At 48.0% G+C, this 21945-nt stretch overlaps 1 protein-coding gene across 3 annotated transcripts in view; it reads left to right on the forward strand.

Annotated features, from left to right (window-relative positions):
* LOC115341754 (mucosa-associated lymphoid tissue lymphoma translocation protein 1-like) overlaps positions 1-10547 on the forward strand; it is a 30259-nt gene extending 19712 nt beyond the window's left edge. For all 3 annotated transcript variants that reach the window (XM_030015158.2, XM_030015157.2, XM_030015159.2), the window contains 2 exons: positions 6531-6656; positions 8195-10547. In XM_030015158.2, the coding sequence (XP_029871018.1) occupies positions 6531-6656; positions 8195-8557 (489 nt within the window). In that variant the 3' untranslated portion in view covers positions 8558-10547. The remainder of the gene's footprint in view (positions 1-6530; positions 6657-8194) is intronic.
* The last annotated feature ends 11398 nt before the right edge of the window (positions 10548-21945 follow it).

Genomic DNA, 21945 nt, shown 5'->3' on the forward strand with positions numbered 1-21945 from the left:
TAGGGCTTGCTGTAGGGCTTGCCAGAGATAATTATGATGGGATTTTCTAGCATTGATCCATTTTCTTTAGTTGTCCAGTGGTAGTGTTCTCTCCCATCCTGTGTCTTGACAGGCTTGCATTTTTGCTTGACAAGCACTGTCTTCAGAGAGAGAGAGTCTGCTCTAGGACGTATGTAGAAAAGAATGATGCTGAGAGCTAAGACATTCCCATTTTTTTGCTCTGTACTGTTTAAATGCTTACTTTTTTTAAACTTTTATGTTGGATCTCCTTGTTTTCAAGCCACTGGATCTGGAGCTGTTTGACCTAATGGGCTCTGCAGTCACCCTTTCCCCAATTTATTTAGAATGTCTGAAACTCTGAGCCAGCCAAAACTTTGGCCTTGCCTATTCCTGGGCATCATCTTCATTAAAAATGCATTCCACCCTGGGGAAATATTTATAAATAATTATGAATTGGCTAAAAAAATTAATTTAGAAAATGCTTTTCTCCATTTCCTGACTTCTACACAGTCAGAAATGATAAAGGAGACTAATGGAAGGAACTACTTGCCTGCATGCACTGTAATTAGATTGTGGAAGTCATTGGCACAGGAGGCTGTCGAGGCTGGGAATTTAGCAGAGTGCAGATACTTGTGGGTAAGGAGTTGCTGTCAGCCGAGGGGCTTTGAATCTCACGTGTCGGGGCTTCAGTTGATCCCTCAAGATTAGATCGCTTCTTGCCCAGGTGAATGTCTTGAAGGTCACTAGGCTGGAGAGTGGTGTTCCTGTGGGCATGGCCATGGAGAGGTGAGCGGTCCAGGAGAGCTGGTGGATTTTCAAGGATCCTGATGAACAGGGAGTCAAGCAAAGGTGGAAGGAGCCCTTCATGGACACGCAGGGGGCTCCTAACTGAGCTCACACATGAAAAGGAGGTTTGCAAGAGGTGGAAGCAGGGGCAGGTGATGTAGGAGGGCTATAGAGACATGGTTCAAGCACGTAGGCGTGGGGTTAGCAAAGCCAAACCCCATCTGGAACTGAATCTGGTGGCAACAAAAAGGGCTTCTACAAGTATATCAGCAGCAAAGGGAAAGCAAAAGGAAATACGGGCCCACTGCTAAATGGGGCAGGGTGCCTGGTGACACAGGGCATAGAAAAGGCTGAGGTACTTGATGCCTTCTTCACCTCGGTCTTTACTGGTCAGACCAGCCTTCAGGACTCCCAGACCCCTGAGACTAGGAGGAAGGTCTGGAGCAAGGAAGACTTAAACTGGGTGAGGAGGACCAGGTCAGGGAGCACTTAAACAAACTCGACGTTCACAAATCGATGGGACCTGACAGGTTGCATCCCTGACTGCTGAGGGAGCTGGCAATGAGACTGCAAGGCCACTCTCCACCAGCTCATGGTGGTCTTCCTGAGGCCTGGAACAAAGCCAGTGTCACTCCTGCCTTCCAGAAGGGCAAGAGCGAAGATCTGGGGGGCTACAGGCTGGTCAACCTCACCTTGATCCCTGGGAAGGTGATGGAGCCAATAATCCATGAAGCCATTTCCAAACACAGCAAGGACAAGAAGATGACTGGGAGCAGTCAGCATAGATTACAAAGGGGAAGCCATGCCTGATAACCTGATAGCCTTCTGCATTGAAATGACTAGCTTGGTGGATGAGGGGAGAGCAGTGAATATTGTTTGTCTTGATTTAGCAAGGCTTTTGACACTCTATCCTCTAACATCCTCATAGACAAGCTGATGAGGTAACAGACTAGATAAGTGAATGGTGAAGTGGATTGAAAACTGACTCAACTGCCAGGCTCAAAAGGCTGTGATCAATGGCATGAAGTCCAGCTAGAGGCCACTAATGGGGAGCCCCAGGCATCAGTACTGGGGCCAATACTGGTTTACATCTTCATTAATGATCTGGATGATGGGGCAGAGCATACCCTCAGCAAGCTTGCTGTTCACACAAAACTGGGAGGAGTGGCTGATGCACCAGAGGGTTGTGCTGACATCCAGAGGGACATGGACAGGCTGGAGAAATGGGCCAACAGGAATCTTACGAAGTTCAGCAAGAGGAATTGCAAAGTCCTGCATCTGAGAAGGAATAACCCCATGTACAGGCACAGCTGGTAGTCAACAGACTGGAAATCAACTTGGCAGAAAAGGTCCCCGGGGTCCTGGTAGACACCAAGCTGACCACGAGCCAGCGATGTGCCTGCACAGTGAAGAAGGCAGATGGCATCCTGGACTACATTAGGGGGAGCGATGCCAGCAAGTTGAGAGAGGTGATCCTTCCCCTCTACTCAGCACTGGTGAGGCCACATCTTGAGAGCCGTGTCCAGTTCTGGGCTCCTCAGTACGAGAGAGACATGGACATACTGGAGAGAGTCCAGCAAAGGGCCACGAAAATGACAAAGGGGCTGAAGCATCTCTCCTATGAGGAAAGACTGAGAGCTGGGACTGTTCATCCTGGAGAAGAGAAGGCTCAGGAAGATCTCATCAATGTATCTAAGTACCTTGTAGGGAGGATGCAAAGAGGATGGAGCCAGGCACGGTGGTGCTCAGTGCCAGGACCAGAGGCAATGGGCACAAACTGAAACACAGGAAATTCCATTTAAAACTAAGTGAAAACTTTCCTTCTCTGAGGGTGATTGAATATGTTGTTTCTTTTGGAAAACCAGGGCTGTGGGATTGTTTTTTATTTTCACTAATGACCTTGGTGATGTGCCACAGTATGTGCTTATTAAATACACAGATGCCATAGCACTGGGCATGTCTGCAAGGTGGTAAAAGGCAGGGTTAGATTTTAGAAGAATTTGGATAAAATGGAGATGCAATCTGAGGCCAAGGCTGTTACTCAGCAGATGCAAATTCCTGCATGTGGGCAGGAATAAGCAGTAGCGTAAGCATGGGATGGGAAACAAGTGGGATACTGGTTCTGGTCAAAGTCCACAACAGCTGGTGCAACAAAAGCAGGGCAGAAAACTGTGCCAAGGTTGTAAACAAGAGCTCTGAGATTTGTGTGAGATCGTCTCTGGCTCTCCTTCCTGTTGCTGAGGCTGGAGCACTGGGTGCAGTTTTGGGTCCATGCTTCATGGAAAAAAGTGTGCCAACTAAAGTGCAACTGAAGTAATAAAAGGAAGGAGCAAGAGAATTGTGGTTTAGGCAGGAAAAGCAAAAATTGGTGGATAGGGGGCCTTCAAATATATAAAGTTTTTGCCAACTTGGAAGGAAGTCATGGTTTGAATTGTAGTAAGGAAGATCCAGAGTGGACGCGACATTTTAATGGTAAAAAGAGTGAATGTCTGGGAGGGGTTTTGCCTAAGGGTGTTGCAGAATCACCACCCATGTGGACCCCTTAGAGCACGTATCACTCTCTACAACTACCTGAAAGGAGGTTGTAGTGAGGTGGGTACTGGTCTCTTCTATCAGGTAACTAGTGATAGGACGAGAAGAAATGGCCTCAAGTTGCTCCAGGGGAGGTTTAGATTGGATATTAGAAAAAATTTCTGTACTGACAGGGTTGTCAGGCATTGGAACAGGCTGCCCAGGGAAGTAGTGGAGTCACCATCCCTGGATGTATTCAAAAAAACGCGTAGACATGGCACTTCAGGACATGGTTTAGTGGGCATGGTGGTGTTGGATTGACGGTTGGACTCGATGATCTTAAAGATCTTTTCCAACCTAAGCAATTCTATGATTCTTTGTGGACATCCATCTGTCAGGCGTGACGTGTGTCACCAAATCTGTGTTGTTTGGGCCACATGATGCCTTTGGTCCCTTCTCCTTTAGGGTCCATATCCCGGTGGTGAGGGTCCTAGCCTCAGGAACAGGACGGAGGCTCAACCTTGCATGCAGAAGAAAGTCAGCAGTACATGGCTGGCTGTCAAATCCCAAATCATTTAATGATGCAGTCATTTAATCAGTTAATCTCTTGCGCTGCTGGGAGATCGTCCCTGCATGGATGCTGGAGGGACTTTGGGCATTTCCCCACAGTGCTGAGCATTTGCTCCTTCACTTCGGGATGGCCCCAGGTCTGTGCCAGAGAGAAACGGCACATCTATTTTGGATGTTAAATGCTTAGGACTGGCTTTATCCCACTCGGGGAGGCTGTGTGGTTCACCCCATCCAAACTTCCTGATGCTTCTTGGCTTTTCCTGAGCTGTGGTTTAACTTGGGATGGGGTATTGTTATATTTGTGCTAGTCACGCCTGTAGTACACTGGGTATTTCTTAGGCTGAAAAAAAAGGGCTGCCCAACCCCAAGGGGCTCAAAATTGCAGAGCAATAAACAGAAGTTTGGGAGAAGAGTCCAGGGCATTAGCACAGATCTGAGCATCCCTGCCCTGCTAACGTAAACCCAATTGTGATGTTAATCACTGAAGATTCACAGTGTCTGCAAAGGCTGCTAACACAATTGTAAAAGCAGGCACTTAGAGGTCATCCGATCCAGAGCACATCCATGCCTGCAAGGAGACAAAAGGGAATGTGGCCCAGCCCCAGCTCTGACAGGCTGGATGGATCCCCAGAGGAGCCACTCTTGGAGAGGTCGCAGGAGGGGGGATGCACCAGGGGAAGGCAGGACTGCAAAAGTCAAAAGACATGTGTGGAAACAGCAATGAGGCAGCTACAGAGAAGGTTGGAGGAGAGCACTATGGCATCATCAGATATGGGGAAGAGGGGACTAGTGGTGTGGTGACTATGAGGAGGACTTCTGGCCATGGACTGTTTTCCTCCTAGTGACTAGGATGTCATGGATATTACAAGTCTAGCAGGGCTCAAAAATAACTTTGACACCTTCCTAAGAGTCCACAAAGGCTATTGAAAGCACAGACACCACCTTTGACTCGAAAAGTCGCTGATTTTCCCATCGCAGGAGGCTGGCAGGGTAGGCTCACCCTGGGCAGGGCTGGCAGCACGCACACCCTGTCCCTCCTTAAGCATGTGCTGGAGGATGGACCTGGCTGGATGCAGTAAGGCCACTCTGCTCCTTTTTGCAGTCCTCCTGCTGAAGCCCTGCATTAGCGGCATCCAGGCTGATCTGTGTTGTGCCTCTCTCTTTGGTCTCCAGGTTTAGTTTAACCTGGCTACTGGGCTTAGCGTAGGAGTGACGGGTACCTGATGCAAAGAGGCAGGGAAGGAGAGAGCAGGAGAGGGCAGTGTTCATTTGCAGAAGGTGCTCTGCATTGCAGCCTGTCTCCTGTTTCAGGCACAGTTCAGGCTGGTGGAAGGAACCACGACAAGGCTCCCTGAGCAGGAGAGCTGCTCCATCCCCATTTGAACTGTGTCCTTCCCTTGTTGGCACACCCACCTCCCTTTCTGCCAGCTCCATTGACTGCCCTAAGCTCCCTCCAGTAATGAGTTGCCGAGTGTGGAGTTAGGGTTTGCCTTTGCTTTGTACAGAGATAAACGGTATTTCTTCAGCCTACCTCCAGTGGACCTGCTGGATCAGCAATGGTGTTTACTCCTGTTCTGCCAACCTTGCAAGCAGGGGTGACCCTGATGCCTGCAGATCCCAGCCAGTATTTGGGATCCAACATTTTAGCTTCTACTCCCAATATTCTCCTGGCCAGAAACAAATTGCTTTGGCCGTTTGCAGGCAGCAGTTTGGGAAAGGTCTGTAAAGGCTAGCAAGAGCTCCCAGGGCTTCTCTAACCTCTGCCTCCCTGCAGTGTCTTAACAGCCTCCTTCATCAGCATGCCCAGTGCAACTTCTCTTGCCAATGGCGAGAAAGTTTTGCAAGGATCAAACCCTCCTCACATACCACCGGCTTAATCTGTGGCTGCAGTAAGCCTGCCTGGGCTGCTCAGCTCCCACAGCCAAAGCCAGGCCAGGACATCCTAGTGTTGGCCAAGCCAGGCCAGCAGGATCACACTGTGGTAGTTGCCAGAGCCAGCTGGCAGAGGGAAGTGCCTTCTCATGGAGGGGACTGGTGGAATGCGGGCTGTCACCCATCCTAGAGGCCAAAATCCAAAGCGAGATGCTATTTCATAAGGCCCTTATTCCCTTGTCCCTTCTTGTGCTGTTAGTGGCTCCAAGATACAATCATTACTGAAGAGGATCTCTTAAGAGACAGGGCTGTTTTGGATAAATGTGGGTGATTCAGCACGAGTTGACAGTTCTGTCGATGGTGGGGGGCTAACTCGGCACCTGGCGCAACTCAGAGCTTCTTCCAGCTATGCCCTCGAAAAACTTGCTCCCTCCTTGACACACTGCTTACACTACAGGTGGTCATGATACCGGCTGTTGCTGCTATCTGCTCTGCTGCAAGTCCCATTATACCACAGTCTTCCTGGTAGATGCACTCAGGGGATGTTTAGCTAGGTCTTCTCATTGATATGCACAAGGCTAGCATGTAAAATCTCTGTATTTCTGTTGCTTGCACTCTGTAGTACTTCGCTTGGGGTATGCAACATTTCCACCAGCCAAAGTGTGAAGGGCACAGGCCAGCCCTGGGCACTGCTGTGTGCAGAGAAGCAGCATGTTTGGTGGGCAGTTGTGCCTCCATGCCCAGGCTGATGCTGAAATTTCCTTGCATTTTGTCTTGTTTTCCTGACCCAGGACATGGACAATGTGGCCACCCTGAAAGAGAGCCGCCTGGACCAAGTGGAGTCTCTGCTTGCCTCTGTGTACAAGCGGGAGGAGCTGGACTGCATCTTCCAGCTCTGTGGACTACAGAAAATTCAGGTAGAGAGCTGCCAGCTGCAAATCTCCATGGTTTTCCTGCACCCTCACGTAACTGGTACTCCCCATCCCCACTGGCTCGAGCTGGATGTGCCCCTCTGACTGTGTGTCTCGTGACTCCATCCAGACTATGCCTGGCATGCCTGTGTCAGTGTAACATCCAGATCAATGTTAGAGGAGCTTGTTGATCTTCAAGGCACAAAAGCTATCGTCTTTCTCTTGGTTTGCTCTGTTTTTCTGTGCTGCCTGGCCAGGGAGGCTGTTCTTTGCCTGTATCAGCCTAGGGGAGGTCAGACTAGCCCAAATATTTCAGATGAAGGATGTCTCACTAGGCTGTGTGCTTGCCTGAGAGATGGGCTCACAGGCTGCCCAGGATCTCAAGCAGTGGGAGGGTTTATCCCCTGCCATCAGGGTGACACTACCAAGCCTGATCCAAGCTATGCCTCTTTGGCCCACTTCAAAAGACCCTCGAACTATTCAAAGACCACGAGAGAGGCAGAATTGCTTGTCCCCTGGCTTGTGTCTTCCAGCAGATTCTGCCTCTCCAAATAGCAGTGTGCACCTTGTTTCTCATTTGATTTTTTTTTTTTTTTCCCCTCTAACACCCAGCCAGTGGATCTTGCCAGCTGCTTATCTGCTCTGCTCCATGCAGGCTCACACGGAACGTTGCTCTCGAGCTGCTGCCTGGATCTGCCTACAACAAGCTCCGTTTGCTAAGTGCGTGACGTGTCTCAGCATATGGCAGCTCTTTCAGTCCTTGATTGTTCCTGGAGCTCTTTTCTGAACCCTTCCCAAGCGTTCAGCATCACTTTTAAGTGTAGACATGAGACCTGGACCCTGCATTGCCTGCCAAAATCTTCTTGCTCCGTTATACATCTCCCTACTTTGTACAGCCAGGCGTCTCAGGCACAGCCCCATGCTAGGGGTTCACGTTCAGGGATTTGGCTGCCATGAATATGGTTGTTTTCTGATTTCTTCACCATCTTTTTAAAAATCTAAAATAGTGCTAGGCTGTAAAATGGATCCCTGTGGAGCGCTGCTGTTTAAAACTATTGGCTTTTACTGTGTGATGTGTGTTTTATTTAAGTGGTTCATATCCCTTCCCTCACATGCTTTCCTCTTGCGTGTGCAGCAGTCCTCTGCCATGGCCAGGATGGATGTCGTGCCTTTCCTCGCATGGGTGCAGCTTGCTTGGGTGCAGTTCCTCTCCCCTCCTGCTCCCCTGTGCCAGCATCCTGGACGTGATGCTCTCAGTCACAGTGCCCTGACCGGGCTGATGAGATCTCAAGTGAGGTGGTCTGATTTCAGGAGAAGTCCTGAAATCCAGAAACCATGGCTGAAGCCCACAAACGTCATGAAAGTATGTAACAGCTCATTTTCTCTGGCAGTAGCATTGCTCCATCACGCCACAGCATGGGGCTGTGAGCCTGCAGAACAGCCAGCCAAGTCTGTTGTGTTTGTTGACGGTGGCAACAGCAAAAAAGCTCTGCTTCAAGTCTTTGACTCCAATTCACTTTGCATCCTTTGCTCTCCCCTTCCAGACGGATGTGGTCCTGCAGTTGGATTTGCATTACACCCGGCTGAGCACAAAGCAGAGGACTTGTGAAAGCCTGCAAACAACCCTCCAGAAATCTCTGCTAGGGCAGTTTTTCAGCCAGAGGAATTACTCCCAGCCAAACTACCAGAGAACTCCTGCCTGTTCAGGCAGCATGTGCCTCCAGGATGCATTGGTGCTGAGCACGGACCCGAAGGGGCAGGCATCTCTGAGGACAGGCTCTGGCCACAGCTTGCCCAGCAACAACCCCTCCAACTCCAGTAGTGAGCCGGAGCAGAACGATGAGAGCGACCTGAGCGAGCTGTGCTCGGCACTGCTCCGGGCTGGCCCAGGGCAGGACTACCCCTGAGCCCATGGGCTGGCATGCTGAGCCTTGGGAACTGCTATTTTTAATAGAGGCAACAGTTATTTGAGTGCTAAATACATCAGAATCCATCAGCTGCTTTCCAGCCTCGGCGATCACACTGTCCAAATGAGGCCAAAGGCTGCTTTTTTGGAAAGACTTCTCCCATCTGCACCCTGTGGCGCACGGGGCCTGAAGCCCGCTGGAAATAACCCCTGTCCCGTGGGAGCGGTAGGGATCAGCAAGGAGTCATCGTGTCTGGTGGAGGACAGGGCCACCCAACAAGTCATAACATTGCCAGGCAAAACCCAAAGTCGCTTGAAGTCAAGGGCACCGGCTGAAGTTTTCTGAGAATTAGGCTTTGCCTGAAAGCAAACATTACGGCATTAAATGCGATGAGAAACCCATAAACACTACAGACCCGTGCTACAGCAGTGACACAGCCTCAAAACCCAACTACAACTGCTGACTCTCACCGCACTTGTGCAAGGGACACAAGGCTTGACCAAGGGAGTCAAATGAAACTGTGTGAATGTATAAGCTCTCCCCTGGGGTCACAGCGTGGTTTTCTTTCCTTGCCAGTTCTGCCTGTGTCAAAGCAGGTTTTAAGTTATGCATTTATGTATTTCTAAAGAATGTATTTATACCTGGGGCAAGACTATTGCTTGCCAGGAAAAGGAAGGTCGGATGTTCCGTCAAGTGTGTGTTTACAATGGAGGCTGGTTTTCTATCAGTAGTTGCCACTGGGCAGGTACACTTACATGTGCCCCTTCTAGCATGGTACACAGGGGCATTAAAGGGTGTGAAGTCCTGTGCAGTCTTGAGTTCCTCTCAGATGCAGAATTTCCTACATGTGAGAGATGGAAAAGACCAAGATGGAGGAGGAGGAACCTCAAAAAAGTTATTATTAGTGCAAATTTTTTTTATTAGGTGCCTGTCTGTGCATTCACTGTGGGCAATCTCAAGCACTACCTTTCCTGGAGAACCAGCTGCCCAGAGAGAGCCACAGGTGAGCAGGGCCCAAAGGACAACCTGAGTGGGCGCAGTCCCCTCCCTGCCTGCTTCTCTAGTATTTGTTCGATAAAGGTTTCAGCATAGCTCCAGGTGATTGCTCAGCAAGGGCCTGGGAGGGTGATCAAATAGTTTTAACAGGGGCCAATGACCCCAATGAATTGTGGGATCTCCATCCTTAGAGGACAGTTCACTGTGGACTGGAGTAGGTGCTGATGAACTGATCCAAGCTGGCAGGGTGCTGGACCTGAGACCACCAGAGGTCCCTTCTGGCTGTTGTGGTCCTGTGAAAGAAAGAACTTGGAGTTCAAAGACTTCTTGAGAGGTCAAGGATGCTGGGGTGGGGAGAGTGCCCAAGCTCTGTCTTCTGTCTTGGTCTAAAAAAGGGATGGAGAGAACATTTTCTAAGTTTTGGTTCTCCTTCAGCAGTGAAGATACTTGTCTATGGTGTTTGTTGCAGCATGGAAAAACGTGAAATGTTCCTTTCAGATAAACCATCCTACAAGTGCTGGAAACCTGTCCAAAGGGAACAGAGGAGGCTTTTATTCTCCTCACAGTGCGTAGAGCCAAGGGAAAGAAGAGAGGCCCCATCTGGCTGAAGTCTAGAAAGTCTCCTGGGAAAAAATGTAAAGCTCAAAAAAAAAAAAAAAAAATTTTACAGGATGTAGTTTAAATAAGGTGGACTGATAGAGAAGCTAAACCAGAAAATAATAAACTAATTGAAGGGAGAACCAAAGATTAACTCAACACCAGCAGAAACTTAAGACAGGTCAGTGGGAATGACTATGCAGGCACTTGGGAGGAGCTGGGAGTCTCGTTGCCTCTATGAGGATTGTACACACCCTCCTGTACTGTTGGGGCAAAATGTGTTTCTGGCTCACATAATCATGGCAGATTTCATCCCATGTGAATGTTAATGTCATTCAAAGTGAGGCTGTTTATTTTTTCTGAATAAAACACTATTGGTGTTTTTTGAATGCATAAAGCTTCATGTGGCTCTGAGTTACCTGTGTTCATTTTTCCCTCTAATTGCCAGAGTGTGACTTATTATTGACTTACTGGGTTTTTATGCTTTGAACTCTAGCTTCTAGGGTCTTATGTGTGAGGATTGTTTCTTTTTTTAGGCAACTGCATACTGACATTTGGATTTAGAAGGTGGATCAAATGACACTAGATAGGAAGAAATAATGTCAGGTGAAATGTGTAGATAAAATAATGTCAGGATTCGTTGTGAATTATCCATCTCCTTTGTAAAGTGTGGCTCTCGGGTGGCTGCGTCAGGCTTAGGCGGCCTGTCCCGGTGCCAACCACAGATCTGGTCCCTGTCGCCAGCTCGCCTGCTCCTTCAAGGAGACCCTGCAGCCAAGCTCAGGGCTACCACCACGTTTCCATACACCTCAGTCAACGGTGTATTAAAACTGAGAACGCAAGCACTTGCAAATCTGAATTGCAATGGTGGAATTTGATTGCGTCCTGGGCCTCTGGCCACAACAGCCTGCTGCCCTGCCACCAGCTGAGTTCATTGTAGGAGGGGGTGAAGCTGTGTCTGCCTTCATCCCTCTACCTTACACGTGAAATCCAAACTCTCCTGTGGTGGTATAACTGTTTAGTGCTAGTAAATTTTCCCTTGAAGCTGTGTTGCCATCTCCCAGCATCAAGGACAGATGACTCATCCAAGATTACTGTGCTTCCCTTGCTTCTCTTGACCACATCCTTCCGATCTGCAGCCATAGTCCTTGGTCTCCATAAGCTCCCTGTGGCCAGCCTGAAGGGTAGGAAGGAAGGAGCACCCATCTCTGTGCAATGCACCAACATTTCACACTCTGCTCATGGCATGTCCATGGCTAAGTAGTCCCAACAGCCTCTGCCCACTTGACGCTTAATTCGTTTCTTCATTGCTGCTCCTTCCATCCATCCTGGCTCCTGGACAATGCTGCTTTTCCCCTACCTCTGTGTGACCTGACCTCACCTCTTGCTGACACATCTCTCTGGCTTGCCCTCTGGCACGGCGCTGACCCCACAGCAAGCAGACATTCTTCTTACCACTTCCCTTTCTCACCTGACAACGTGTATCCCATCCATCTCACTGTGTCATTTCAGGTTATCCCTCCATCCCCATCAATTTTGAGTAGATTTCCATGCCTTTTCATACATTTTCTGAAGTAGCAGGTGATATCTCCAAACTTAAAAACCTGGAAATTTGATGCTATCCCATTGCATTTCTTTGCAGGGTCATAGCCTGGACAGATCCTATAGCTGGGCAGTACGGGTGGACTCCCCCGTGTCTAGTCTTCATACTACCTTTAGTAAGAAAGCCAGTCCATTACTTAGTTTGATTCTCCCAGAAGGACTACAAGACCCATTAAAGGCTGGGACTCCTTCATTGGTGCTCAACTGCAGGCAAAGTGGGACCAAGAAATCAGCTCCAATGTACATTCCCCCTCTGCCTCCATACCTTCACTTATACATTCATAACCACAACCCTCTGCTTCCCACTGCTTCTGGGCCAGTCTGTGCCCAGAGGCTACAAAGAGCTGCTCAGCATTTAGAAGCTCTTATGTAGGTAATACAGCTGCTTTCCCTTCGCCCAAGTCTTCTTTGTTTTCTTTGAGAAGAACCAAGCAAACCAAAGCTTTAAAACATTCATTAATCTCTGATGAAAATAGCAACACCTAAATGTTCAATAATTTTATTTTTAGATTGATGCCCTTTTTTTCCTCTCTGCTAATGCAGAGGTGTTGAAGGGGAGGACCTTGGTCAAAAGCCTGAGGTGCTCTTCTGCTACAGAGTTCATTTGGGATGCAGTTCTCAGCTTGTTTGTTGACGTTTGGCAGTTCCTGACAAAACAAGGCAAGTGCGCCCAAAAGGAGTGAGAAAACAAGGCAGTGAAAATCAGGGAAATGCCATTTCTGTCTGTTTTATTTAGTTACTGGAAAATCACTGGCCCAGCACGCAGTCAAGAAGCGTGTTATATGTGCACTGGCATATATACCCGAGTCTGGCACCCTTCTGTTGGCAGCAGATTCCTTAAGGTTTGTTCTCAGTTGGCTTTTTTGTGACCAAAGCAAGGAAAGGGTAGATTTGTCCTGGATCAGCCACTCTCAGAAACAAAAGAGAGAGATGAGCATAAGGCAGGTCTTTCTCCACCTGAAGAATTGGTCACAGAAGTAAACCAGCAAGTTAGGGATAAGAAGGCAGCAGAAGCAATGGGTTCATGTCTCAGGCCAGGTAGGGACACAGCTATGGAGGCAGATGACACCAAAGCATGTCCTCATGCCAAGAGGATCTTCCTGGCACCTTTGGATAGCCGAGGCATCTGCATATCACTGGGGTGTTTCAGACACCATTGGGGCATTACTTCCATGTGCTGTTCCCATGTATCCAAGAAGCTGCATGGAGGCAGGGCAGAACATGGGATGTTTCTTGGTTCATACAACCTCTCACTGGGCATTGAGTCATCTCTGCTGGCTCTGGGCAAGAGCTGTCTCCTATTAGGTTCAACAAAGGTGCTGGTATAGAAAAGGACTGGGGCCTATTGGTGGGTACCTATGAATATTTCCATCCTCTGTAGTGCAAAGGTGTGTTTTCTTCCTTGCCCATCTAGAGTGTGCAACAGAGGGACAGAAGTGCCTCCACCAACTCCTGGGTCATCTCTCACCGTAGTAGTATTAGTGAGTACAGAAACAACAAACTTTCATCCCAGCCATATGTCCTGGTTTCAGCTGGGAGAGAGTTAATTGTCTTCCTAGTAGCTGGTACAGTGCTATGTTTTGGGTTCAGTATGAGAAGAATGTTGATAACACACTGATGTTTTCAGTTATTGCCGAGTAGTGTTTAGGCTAAGTCAAGGATTTTTCAGCTTCTCAGGCCCAGCCAGCGAGAAAGCTGGAGGGGCACAAGAAATTGGGAGGGGACACAGCCAGGACAGCTGACCCAAACTGGCCAAAGGGGTATTCCATACCGTGGGATGTCACATCTAGTATATAAACGGGGGGGAGGAGGGGGGCGGGGGATCGCCCCTCAGGGACTAACTGGGCGTCGATTGACAGCTGGTGAGCAATTGCATTGTGCATCACCTGTATATTCCAATCCTTTTATTATTACTATTGTCATTTTATTAGTGTTACCATTATCATTACTAGTTTCTTCTTTTCTGTTCTATTAAACTGTTTTTATTGCAACCCACGAGTTTTACTTCTTTTCCCGACTCTCTCCCCCATCCCACTGGGTGGGGGGAGTGAGTGAGTGAGCGGCTGCGTGGTGCTTAGTTGCTGGCTGGGGTTAAACCATGACACCATATTAGCCAGCCATTGAGTTGTGCAGCTTCTCTGGTAAAAAAACAGTGATATTCAGGTGGTTGGTGACATGTTTATAGCTGGATTAGCCCAGCTGACCAAGGTGATTTGCAAGCTGTGCTGTAACTTGGGTAGGTTACAGAAAAATAGGTGGCACGTATGCTGTCAGCGTAAAGTGAAGGTAATGAACATAGCTTATAGAGTGGTAAGTGTTGTGTGGATAAGACCGCTGGATGCTGTATGGTTTTAGTGAAGTGGCCTCAACAGAGCTGAAAATGCCTCCTCCTTGCAAAGCAGCAGCTCGTCATTTGCTTTCTCAGGGTTACGCTGCCTCCTGTGCAGGTCTGGTTGCTGTTGGAGCTGAAGGAACATCCCAGAGGTGTCTCCTCTCCTTGAGCTAACTTAGGAAAAGTCCTAGATGGGGGTCACAAAAAGTCTGCAATGCAGCAGTGTGGCAGCACACCTGGGGCACTGGCTAAAGCATAATTTCACTGAAGGAGTCGTCTCTTTAGAAACTGGTAGGTTCTCTTTATTTTCCACTTGACAGAGATTTTCCATAATAACTACTACAGAACCTGCCAGGTCATTTCCTACGTTGCATTTCAGGGCAGAGCTAGTGGTGCTGTCTACTAGATACGCTTGCTTGATACCTCCCACTATAGATGCTGTTTGCTGTTGCTTGTAGCTGTCAAACTGACAAGCTGAAATTTTCTATGCCGTGTGCCAGTCTCATGCTGTTTTCTGGCCTTTCCAACCATAGAAGCGTTTGAAGCTTTGCAACCTTCAGAATTTTCTTGCTTTTATCCCAGGACAGCAGGGTCTGAAGAGCCTCCTGATATGCAGGCAACCTAATCAGGCCTGGATGGCCCCTTATGGAAAGGATGCATGCAGTGTAGTAGAACACATAGAGGGACATATAGGGAAACTGCAAGACTCAAGAATGCTGGTTTGGTCCTCTTTCTCTAGTTTTTTGAAATAGCTTCTCATACAGGCAGGAGAGATCCTGAAGGCATTTAGTGGCCATTCCATCCCAGGGAAGGAAGGAACTACCCAAAGGGCAGGTTATCATGTTCTTTAACAGTTATGCTACTTTTCTTGTAGACGAGGACTGAATAGGATGATCTCTTGAACTGATCTAATAGAGGAATTGCTTTTTTTCTAAAAGCACTCATTAGGTCATTAGCTGAGGATCACTTCTGAAATACCAGGTAGTGCCAGTCTACTTCCTATAAGCATAACAGGACCATACACAAGACAGTAATTGAAGATACCAGGCTCAGGACTAGTAAGGAGGTCTTGAATCATTAAATCCAGGTGGTGCTATCAAACGCGGTTTGTCACAGATGGCCTTTATCCATCATGCTTTGCACATGGAGACACCCACGGCTGTGCTCTCCTCTCTCCTAACGTTGGCAATCGTCCTGCTTCGAACAGGAGGTTGGACTAGGTCCCTTCCAACCAACGCTTCTGTGATTCTGCTACCAGAATATATGCCCAAAAGAGTATACATGTTCTGAGTGATTCTGAACAGCAAGCAAACTGGGAGATGCAAGACTCCCTTTCAGTGAAATATCCCTGCTCCCTGTCCAAAAAGCAAACGAGGACGTTGGTTCAGCTCAGCTGGTTCCAAAACTTTTAAGAACAAAAACTTACAGCAGGTCTAGAAAATAAGGGAAAGGTGGTAAACCGGTTCATTTGAAAATGCAAGATGGTTCAGAGTCAGTTCTTCCAGGCCTCTCCAACAAGTGGATTGTTCAGTAATGAAACCAGGAGGATAGTTTTAAATAAAAGGGGTGAGTGAAGCCATCCACTGCAAAGAAAATAAACCCAAGATTACTCACATTAAAAAGGAGATAAACACCGCTGACCTGTATTCAGGCAAGCTACCCCCCTGCAGAGGGCTGGGATGCCTCTTTGGAAAGCAAAGGCAGAAGCAGGTTTGGTGTCATGATGAAGCCTGCAGACTAGGACTTTATTAATGGTGAGAAATTATTGATAGCACCGCCTCTTCATATGGTCCCAGAGTTCTCTCCTCTATCAAAGATTATTTCAATGACTGTTTTGCCATTGTTACTAATCACTTGAAATTAGGTCTGTGACATCATGTGGCAGTGAAGAGAAAAGCCTATCACCAAACAAATGAGAATCCTTGAAGTGCTTGAAGTTGCTTCTTATCTTCACAGTTTGGATAACCTTTTGCATAATAATCAACAATTTCAAATATATTGGTCATATCGCCTCCTCAAAGAGAAGGAAGACACTCTTTGAAATTACAGACCAGACTTCATACGCACAAGAAGAACTGACGTGGTGTCACACAGTAACGAAGAGCTAATGTGTCTTTGGTAAAACTGTTTTCACTGAGTTGGATTTTCTTGTCATGGTGTCAGGAATAGTTGATGAGACAGACGTTATTAAGTGGTAAAAATAAACAGATGGAAGAGACAAGTGAGAGATTTCAGCTATGACTTTCCAGAATGTTTCAGCAAAGAATAACCTCCTAATTTCCATTCCTTACCAGAGATGAAAAATATGAGATACTTACCCAAGTGTTGCACGATCACAGATCCTGTGCACCAGTGGGACACCCACTGTAATGCTGGATTGCAAGTCCCTTGAGCCAACAGCTTGTCCCTGTAGTTTGTGGACCTGGGGAAGGGGTGCTGGTCTTGACCTGCTGCTACTCTGGATGCAAAATCATCATTGCAGAGAGCATTGATGCATGTCCACATGTGTGCTGACTGCCTTCGTTCCTGCTGGGCACCACGACCTATTTTTGAGACCCCAGCCTCTATACCCTTCCTCTCTTCTCACTCTCCCTCCCCCATCCACAGTGTTCTTTTCTCCTCAGCTTTCTTTTTTGTCTCACCCCTTCCCACTGTGGAGGATGCGGCAGTTTGGCCAGGGCTGTGCCAGCACCCTGCCCGACCAGGGGAAGGACAGAAGATGACAGGCAGGCTGAAGATATTTTGTCCCCTGGCATTGCCACGGTTAGCACGTCAGCTCCGGCAGAGATGTGATGGTGAAATAGTGTTAAGTGGCAATGTTGTGAGCGTGTGTCGTGGTCTAACCCCAGCCAGCAACTAAGCACCACGCAGCCGCTCACTCACTCACTCCCCCCCACCCAGTGGGTTGGGGGAGAGAATCGGGAAAAGAAGTAAAACTCGTGGGTTGCGATAAAAACAGTTTAATAGAACAGAAAAGAAGAAACTAGTAATGATAATGGTAACACTAATAAAATGACAATAGTAATAATAAAAGGATTGGAATATACAGGTGATGCACAATGCAATTGCTCACCAGCTGTCAATCGACGCCCAGTTAGTCCCCGAGGGGCGATTCCCCCGCCCCCCTCCTCCCCCCAGTTCCTATACTAGATGTGACGTCCCACGGTATGGAATACCCCTTTGGCCAGTTTGGGTCAGCTGTCCTGGCTGTGTCCCCTCCCAATTTCTTGTGCCCCTCCAGCTTTCTCGCTGGCTGGGCCTGAGAAGCCGAAAAATCCTTGACTTTAGACTAAACATTACTTAGCAACAACTGAAAACATCAGTGTGTTATCAACATTCTTCTCATACCTAGCTCAAAAACGTAACACTATACCAGCTACTAGGAAGACAATTAACTCTATCCCAGCTGAAACCAGGGCAGCGTGGAGGAGCCTGCCTTTGCATCTGGGGTCCTTAGCACAGCAGGGCATGGCAGAAAGTCCTCTTTTCTGTAGGGTCGATAGAAAAGGGATGTTGCTCCCAGACCTGGCTCCTGCCCAGCCCGCTGGACGATACACTGCTGGAAAAGTAGAGGGCAGCTTCTGCTGTGTCACTGCAGCCATCTCCTGCCTGCCTGCCTTATTCTTCTGTGTTGTTTAATATCAATTATAAAATATTAAATCAGATAAATACCTTTGACCTTTCTGGATGATAAGAAAAGACATTGTTCTGCCTCCTAAAATGCTGTTGTTTTCACTGGAAATGCTAATGGGATTATGTAAAGGTTATTTCAGCCTCCTCTCAAGTCTGGAGACGTGGCAAAACAATCATGATGCCCTTTGTTTATGCCTTTTTAATGACTGCTTTTATCTCCAGGTATCTGAGGCCTCTGCATCTTCTCAGGTGCTCACTTGTGGAGTCCTTTTCGGGGGAAACTTCCTGGGGAATATAAATGTCTCTGTGCTGTCATAATAGAGATCTGGTGTAGTGGAGAGCTCTGGGAGTCTGGCAAGGATTTGGTGTGTATGTCTTTATACTTGTAGGTATGCGCCCTTCTGCATTTTGCAGTATGGGCGTCAGGGAGTGTGCACGCATGGGTCCCACATACTCCTGTGGCACATCTGCACAGCAGCGTCTGCACTGGTGTGCACCAGTGCACTGCTGGGGCTCAGTCTTCTGGTTTCCTTTCTTCGAGGCATCTGTCTGTGAGCCTGTGCCAGGATGCACGCATGAGCACACGCCGTTCTCGTGATGAGCAAGTTGTGTGGCGCAGTCCCTGTTTGCAGCCTCCAGTCTAGACAGACCTTCACTGCACCGTGCAGAAGTGACAGGCTGAGTAAGAAGCGTAGTTCATGAGCCAGAGAAAGCTACAGAAATAACCATGATGCTCCACTTGCTCTGTTTTCTGGGAAGGTGCTTCCAAAAGCATGTTTTCCTCTAATTTTTGGTTATTGTTTTTTCTCCCAGGCCTTTGATTTTTACTAAGCCATTCCCTTGTGTCCCAAAACAGCCCCAGTGTTGTGCAGGGGGCTTGTGATGGCCTGATAACCTCTCTACTTTCCAGAGAAAAGCAGAGCACCAAGGTAGACTGTCATAATTTCTAACACCAGAAACATCAGTAAAGAATTGGTTCTCAGTGGGGAACCCCCCGACATCCCTGCCTCCACGTGAATTGATAAATACATTTTTTTTCAACTGGCACTGTCATGAGCGTTGGTGTCGCAGACATCCTAGGCATCAGAATCACAGAATCATGTAATGGTTTGGGTTGGAAGGGACCTTTTAAAGATCATCTAGTCCAACTCCCCTGCCATGGGCAGGGACATCTTTCACTAGACCAGGTTGCTCAAAGCCCCATCCAACCTGGCCTGAAACATTTCCAGGGAGGAGGCATCAACAACTTATCTGGGCAACCTCTTCCCATGTCTCACCACCCTCATTGTAAAAAATTTCTTCCTTATATCCAATCTCAATCTACCCTCTTTCAGTTTAAAACTATTGCCCCTTGTCTAGTCACTACAGGTCCAGGTAAAAAAGTCTTTCTCCATCTTTCTTATAAGCCCCATTTATATATTGAAAGGACACATTAACAGCAGCCTGAGCAAGGTCTGTGAGCAGTCTTGCTTTGAGCAGGACGCTGCTCTGGAGACTTCCAGGTTTGTCCTTCCACCCTAAGTCCTTCTAGGAGTCTATAAAAATTGCTGTGAAATTCTGTTTAGCTTCAGTCTTCTGCCTTTTCATGCTCTTCTAAAGTTTGTTTTTGATGAGGAAAAGATAAAAACAGAAATAATGGCCAACACAAGGACACTCCTCCTTGCTGAAGCTTCACATTCTCCTGGGTCATTCGCCCCATTGGTGGCAGAGGATGGGGGTGTGTGCAAATACCCTGGGGGCTGCCCAGAGTAGTAGGATGGGGATTCATGGTTTTCCTGAAAAAATTCTTTTATGAACCTGGGGGAGGGAAATGTATATTGGGAAAGATTCTTCTAAGCATAGCTTGATTGCGTTAATAGATTAATTTGAGAGGAACAAGAGGTGGTTCCTGGAGAGCAGAGGGGCACGTCAGCTGGGATGACATCTTTCACAGCTAATGGAGAGAGAAAAAGGGAAGGCGGCTGTCACTGCCTGTTGAATGCAAAAGCATTTAGCAAAGAGCATGGGCAGAGAAAGGTGGTGCATCCCTGGTGTTTGGTGGAGATACGAATTACAAATCCTGTTACTGAAAGTTATAATTCTCTTTTTTGAAGTTATTTTGTAGGTCTCCCTGGAGGATCATGCCTGAGAGGTCAGAGACAGCGCAGAGCAGCTGCTTTAGGAGGACAGTACTCTCATTGCTGATGGGGGGGGTTTCTCATGCACGTTGGCTATGCAAATTCGTATAGTAGGTTTGGTTTTCTCACGTAGTTTCAGCAAGACCATTTGAATCCTCCCAGACTGGAGGATTTCACAGTGTGAGATGCACACAGCGTAGTTTGATCATACTGTGAGGGGCAGTAATCTCGGCCATGTCTGCAGGACAGGATTTGCATGTGGTGGTCTAGCTTGGCATGCTCCCTGCGAGCTTGTTTTGGATGATCACTTTGGTAGCATTTGAAGGGTGGAGAGGGAAAAAACTTAAGAGGATGGTTGCTTTTCCTATATAAATAGCATTTGTGTAAAGTTTTTCTGGAGAGCTCCTGGTCAAAGGTGCTATGGGACAAGCAGTGGAAGTTCAACAGGGAGCTTGTCTTTTTTCCCCCCAGTAATATCAGCTGGTCTAATGAGATTTATGCGCTCTCTCTACAGCCCTTGCCAAGTTATATCCTTAGACCACTACCGCTACTGCTAAATTGATACCTTCATTCACGATGCTGTTCTCTGAAGTCCCACTGCTGCTGAGTTACTCTCATCCTTTCACTTTCTATGTGTCTCTCAAAAGAGTCTCCCTGGCATCTGTGTTAGAGAAAATCTGAAATTTAATTACTAACACAACATTTCCAGTTTGGGGATCATCTTTCCCAGTGCACTGCTGGCGTAACAGAGCCACTGGATTCCCTCCCGAGCCTGCTGAGACCCGCTGCAGTCTCGTGGGTGCCCACCTGCACTCACCCATCATGTCGGCATTGCTGATGGGGCTCCCCACGATGCTGGCTGCTCTGGGTCAGCTGCCCACAGTCTGTCTCTCCTGCAAGCCTGGGAGACACCATGGCCCCACCGTGGTAACGAAAATCACAAGAAGAAGCAAGATGACCTGCAGCTGTAGCCATGGCCCAAGCTCCAGCCAGCTGCCTGGAGCAGCACTGTGGGCAGGGCAGCCCCAGCCTGGGCTCAAATTTCAGTGAATTTTGGATACACGTGAGTCTTCAGCTCTTTTGTGCATGTAGCCTTTGAATAAAGCATCTGCTGCTTGTGAACTGGTAATGTCAAAGCTAATAGCTTCACATGAAAGGTGAGTCCTCATCCGGAGGGTCCACTCTTGGCACTGATTTGGGACAGTCCTGCTAAGGATGCAGTGGAGAACACCAAGAAGCATGCTGAAAAGTACAATCAATCTGGGAGGAAAAATGGAAGGATATTGGGTGGAAGAGAAGATTTATGGAAAGCATAAGATTGATCCTTCTAAGTCGTCTGCATGCTGTGTCTATCAGGCTTTGAAGCTCCTCAGGTGATGGATGCTTATCACTCAGTGAGACAAAGCAAGAGCCTATTTAATGCTCTTCCCTTTGACATCAGCCCAGTCAACCCATCTCAAGTCCTCCAGCAGGAAAATAGGAAACGCATCGCAAACCCTCAGCACATCAGCAAACTCCAGCTGTTTCCTTCAGGCAATTTAAGTGGCTGGATCAAAAGGACTATCTCAGACACACAAGGTCCCTGTGCAGTTGGCAGAAGTGCAGCAGCTCTTCCTGAAGTATTTGTGTGATGTGCGTCTTTCTCTGCTGGCCCTGACTCCGCAGGGCCTAGCTCCAAAGTCAGGGTCTAAGCCTGTCTGTAGAGCAACCATCACTCCTGCTCTCTGCCTGGGGAAGGCTGGTGGCCACTGAGGAGAAATGCAGAAGCCTAGGTCTGAAAAGACACCACCATCCACTCCAGGCCCATGACACTGTCCTTTGAGTGCAACCATGTTTCAGGCATGATGTGCAGGTGCTGATCCTGAACATAGGATCTACAAGATCAAACCCTCTCTTTGAAAAGCACCTTAAAGTTTGGGGTTTGTAGGTGATGGCAGTAGCAGTGGCATTAGAGAGCAACGTGCTGATGCTCAGAAAGGACTCTGTCCAGCTTGGGCAGCATTGCCCTGGGGAAAGGGGACACAGGAATGGAAAGGACATTCACCAGAAACCCCTTCAGCCCAGTACATTACCTCGAGCAATGTGACATGGCAAGATGCTCCAGGACAAGA

Source organism: Aquila chrysaetos, chromosome 5 (genome assembly GCF_900496995.4).
Source record: "Aquila chrysaetos chrysaetos chromosome 5, bAquChr1.4, whole genome shotgun sequence".
Lineage (NCBI taxonomy): Eukaryota > Metazoa > Chordata > Aves > Accipitriformes > Accipitridae > Aquila > Aquila chrysaetos.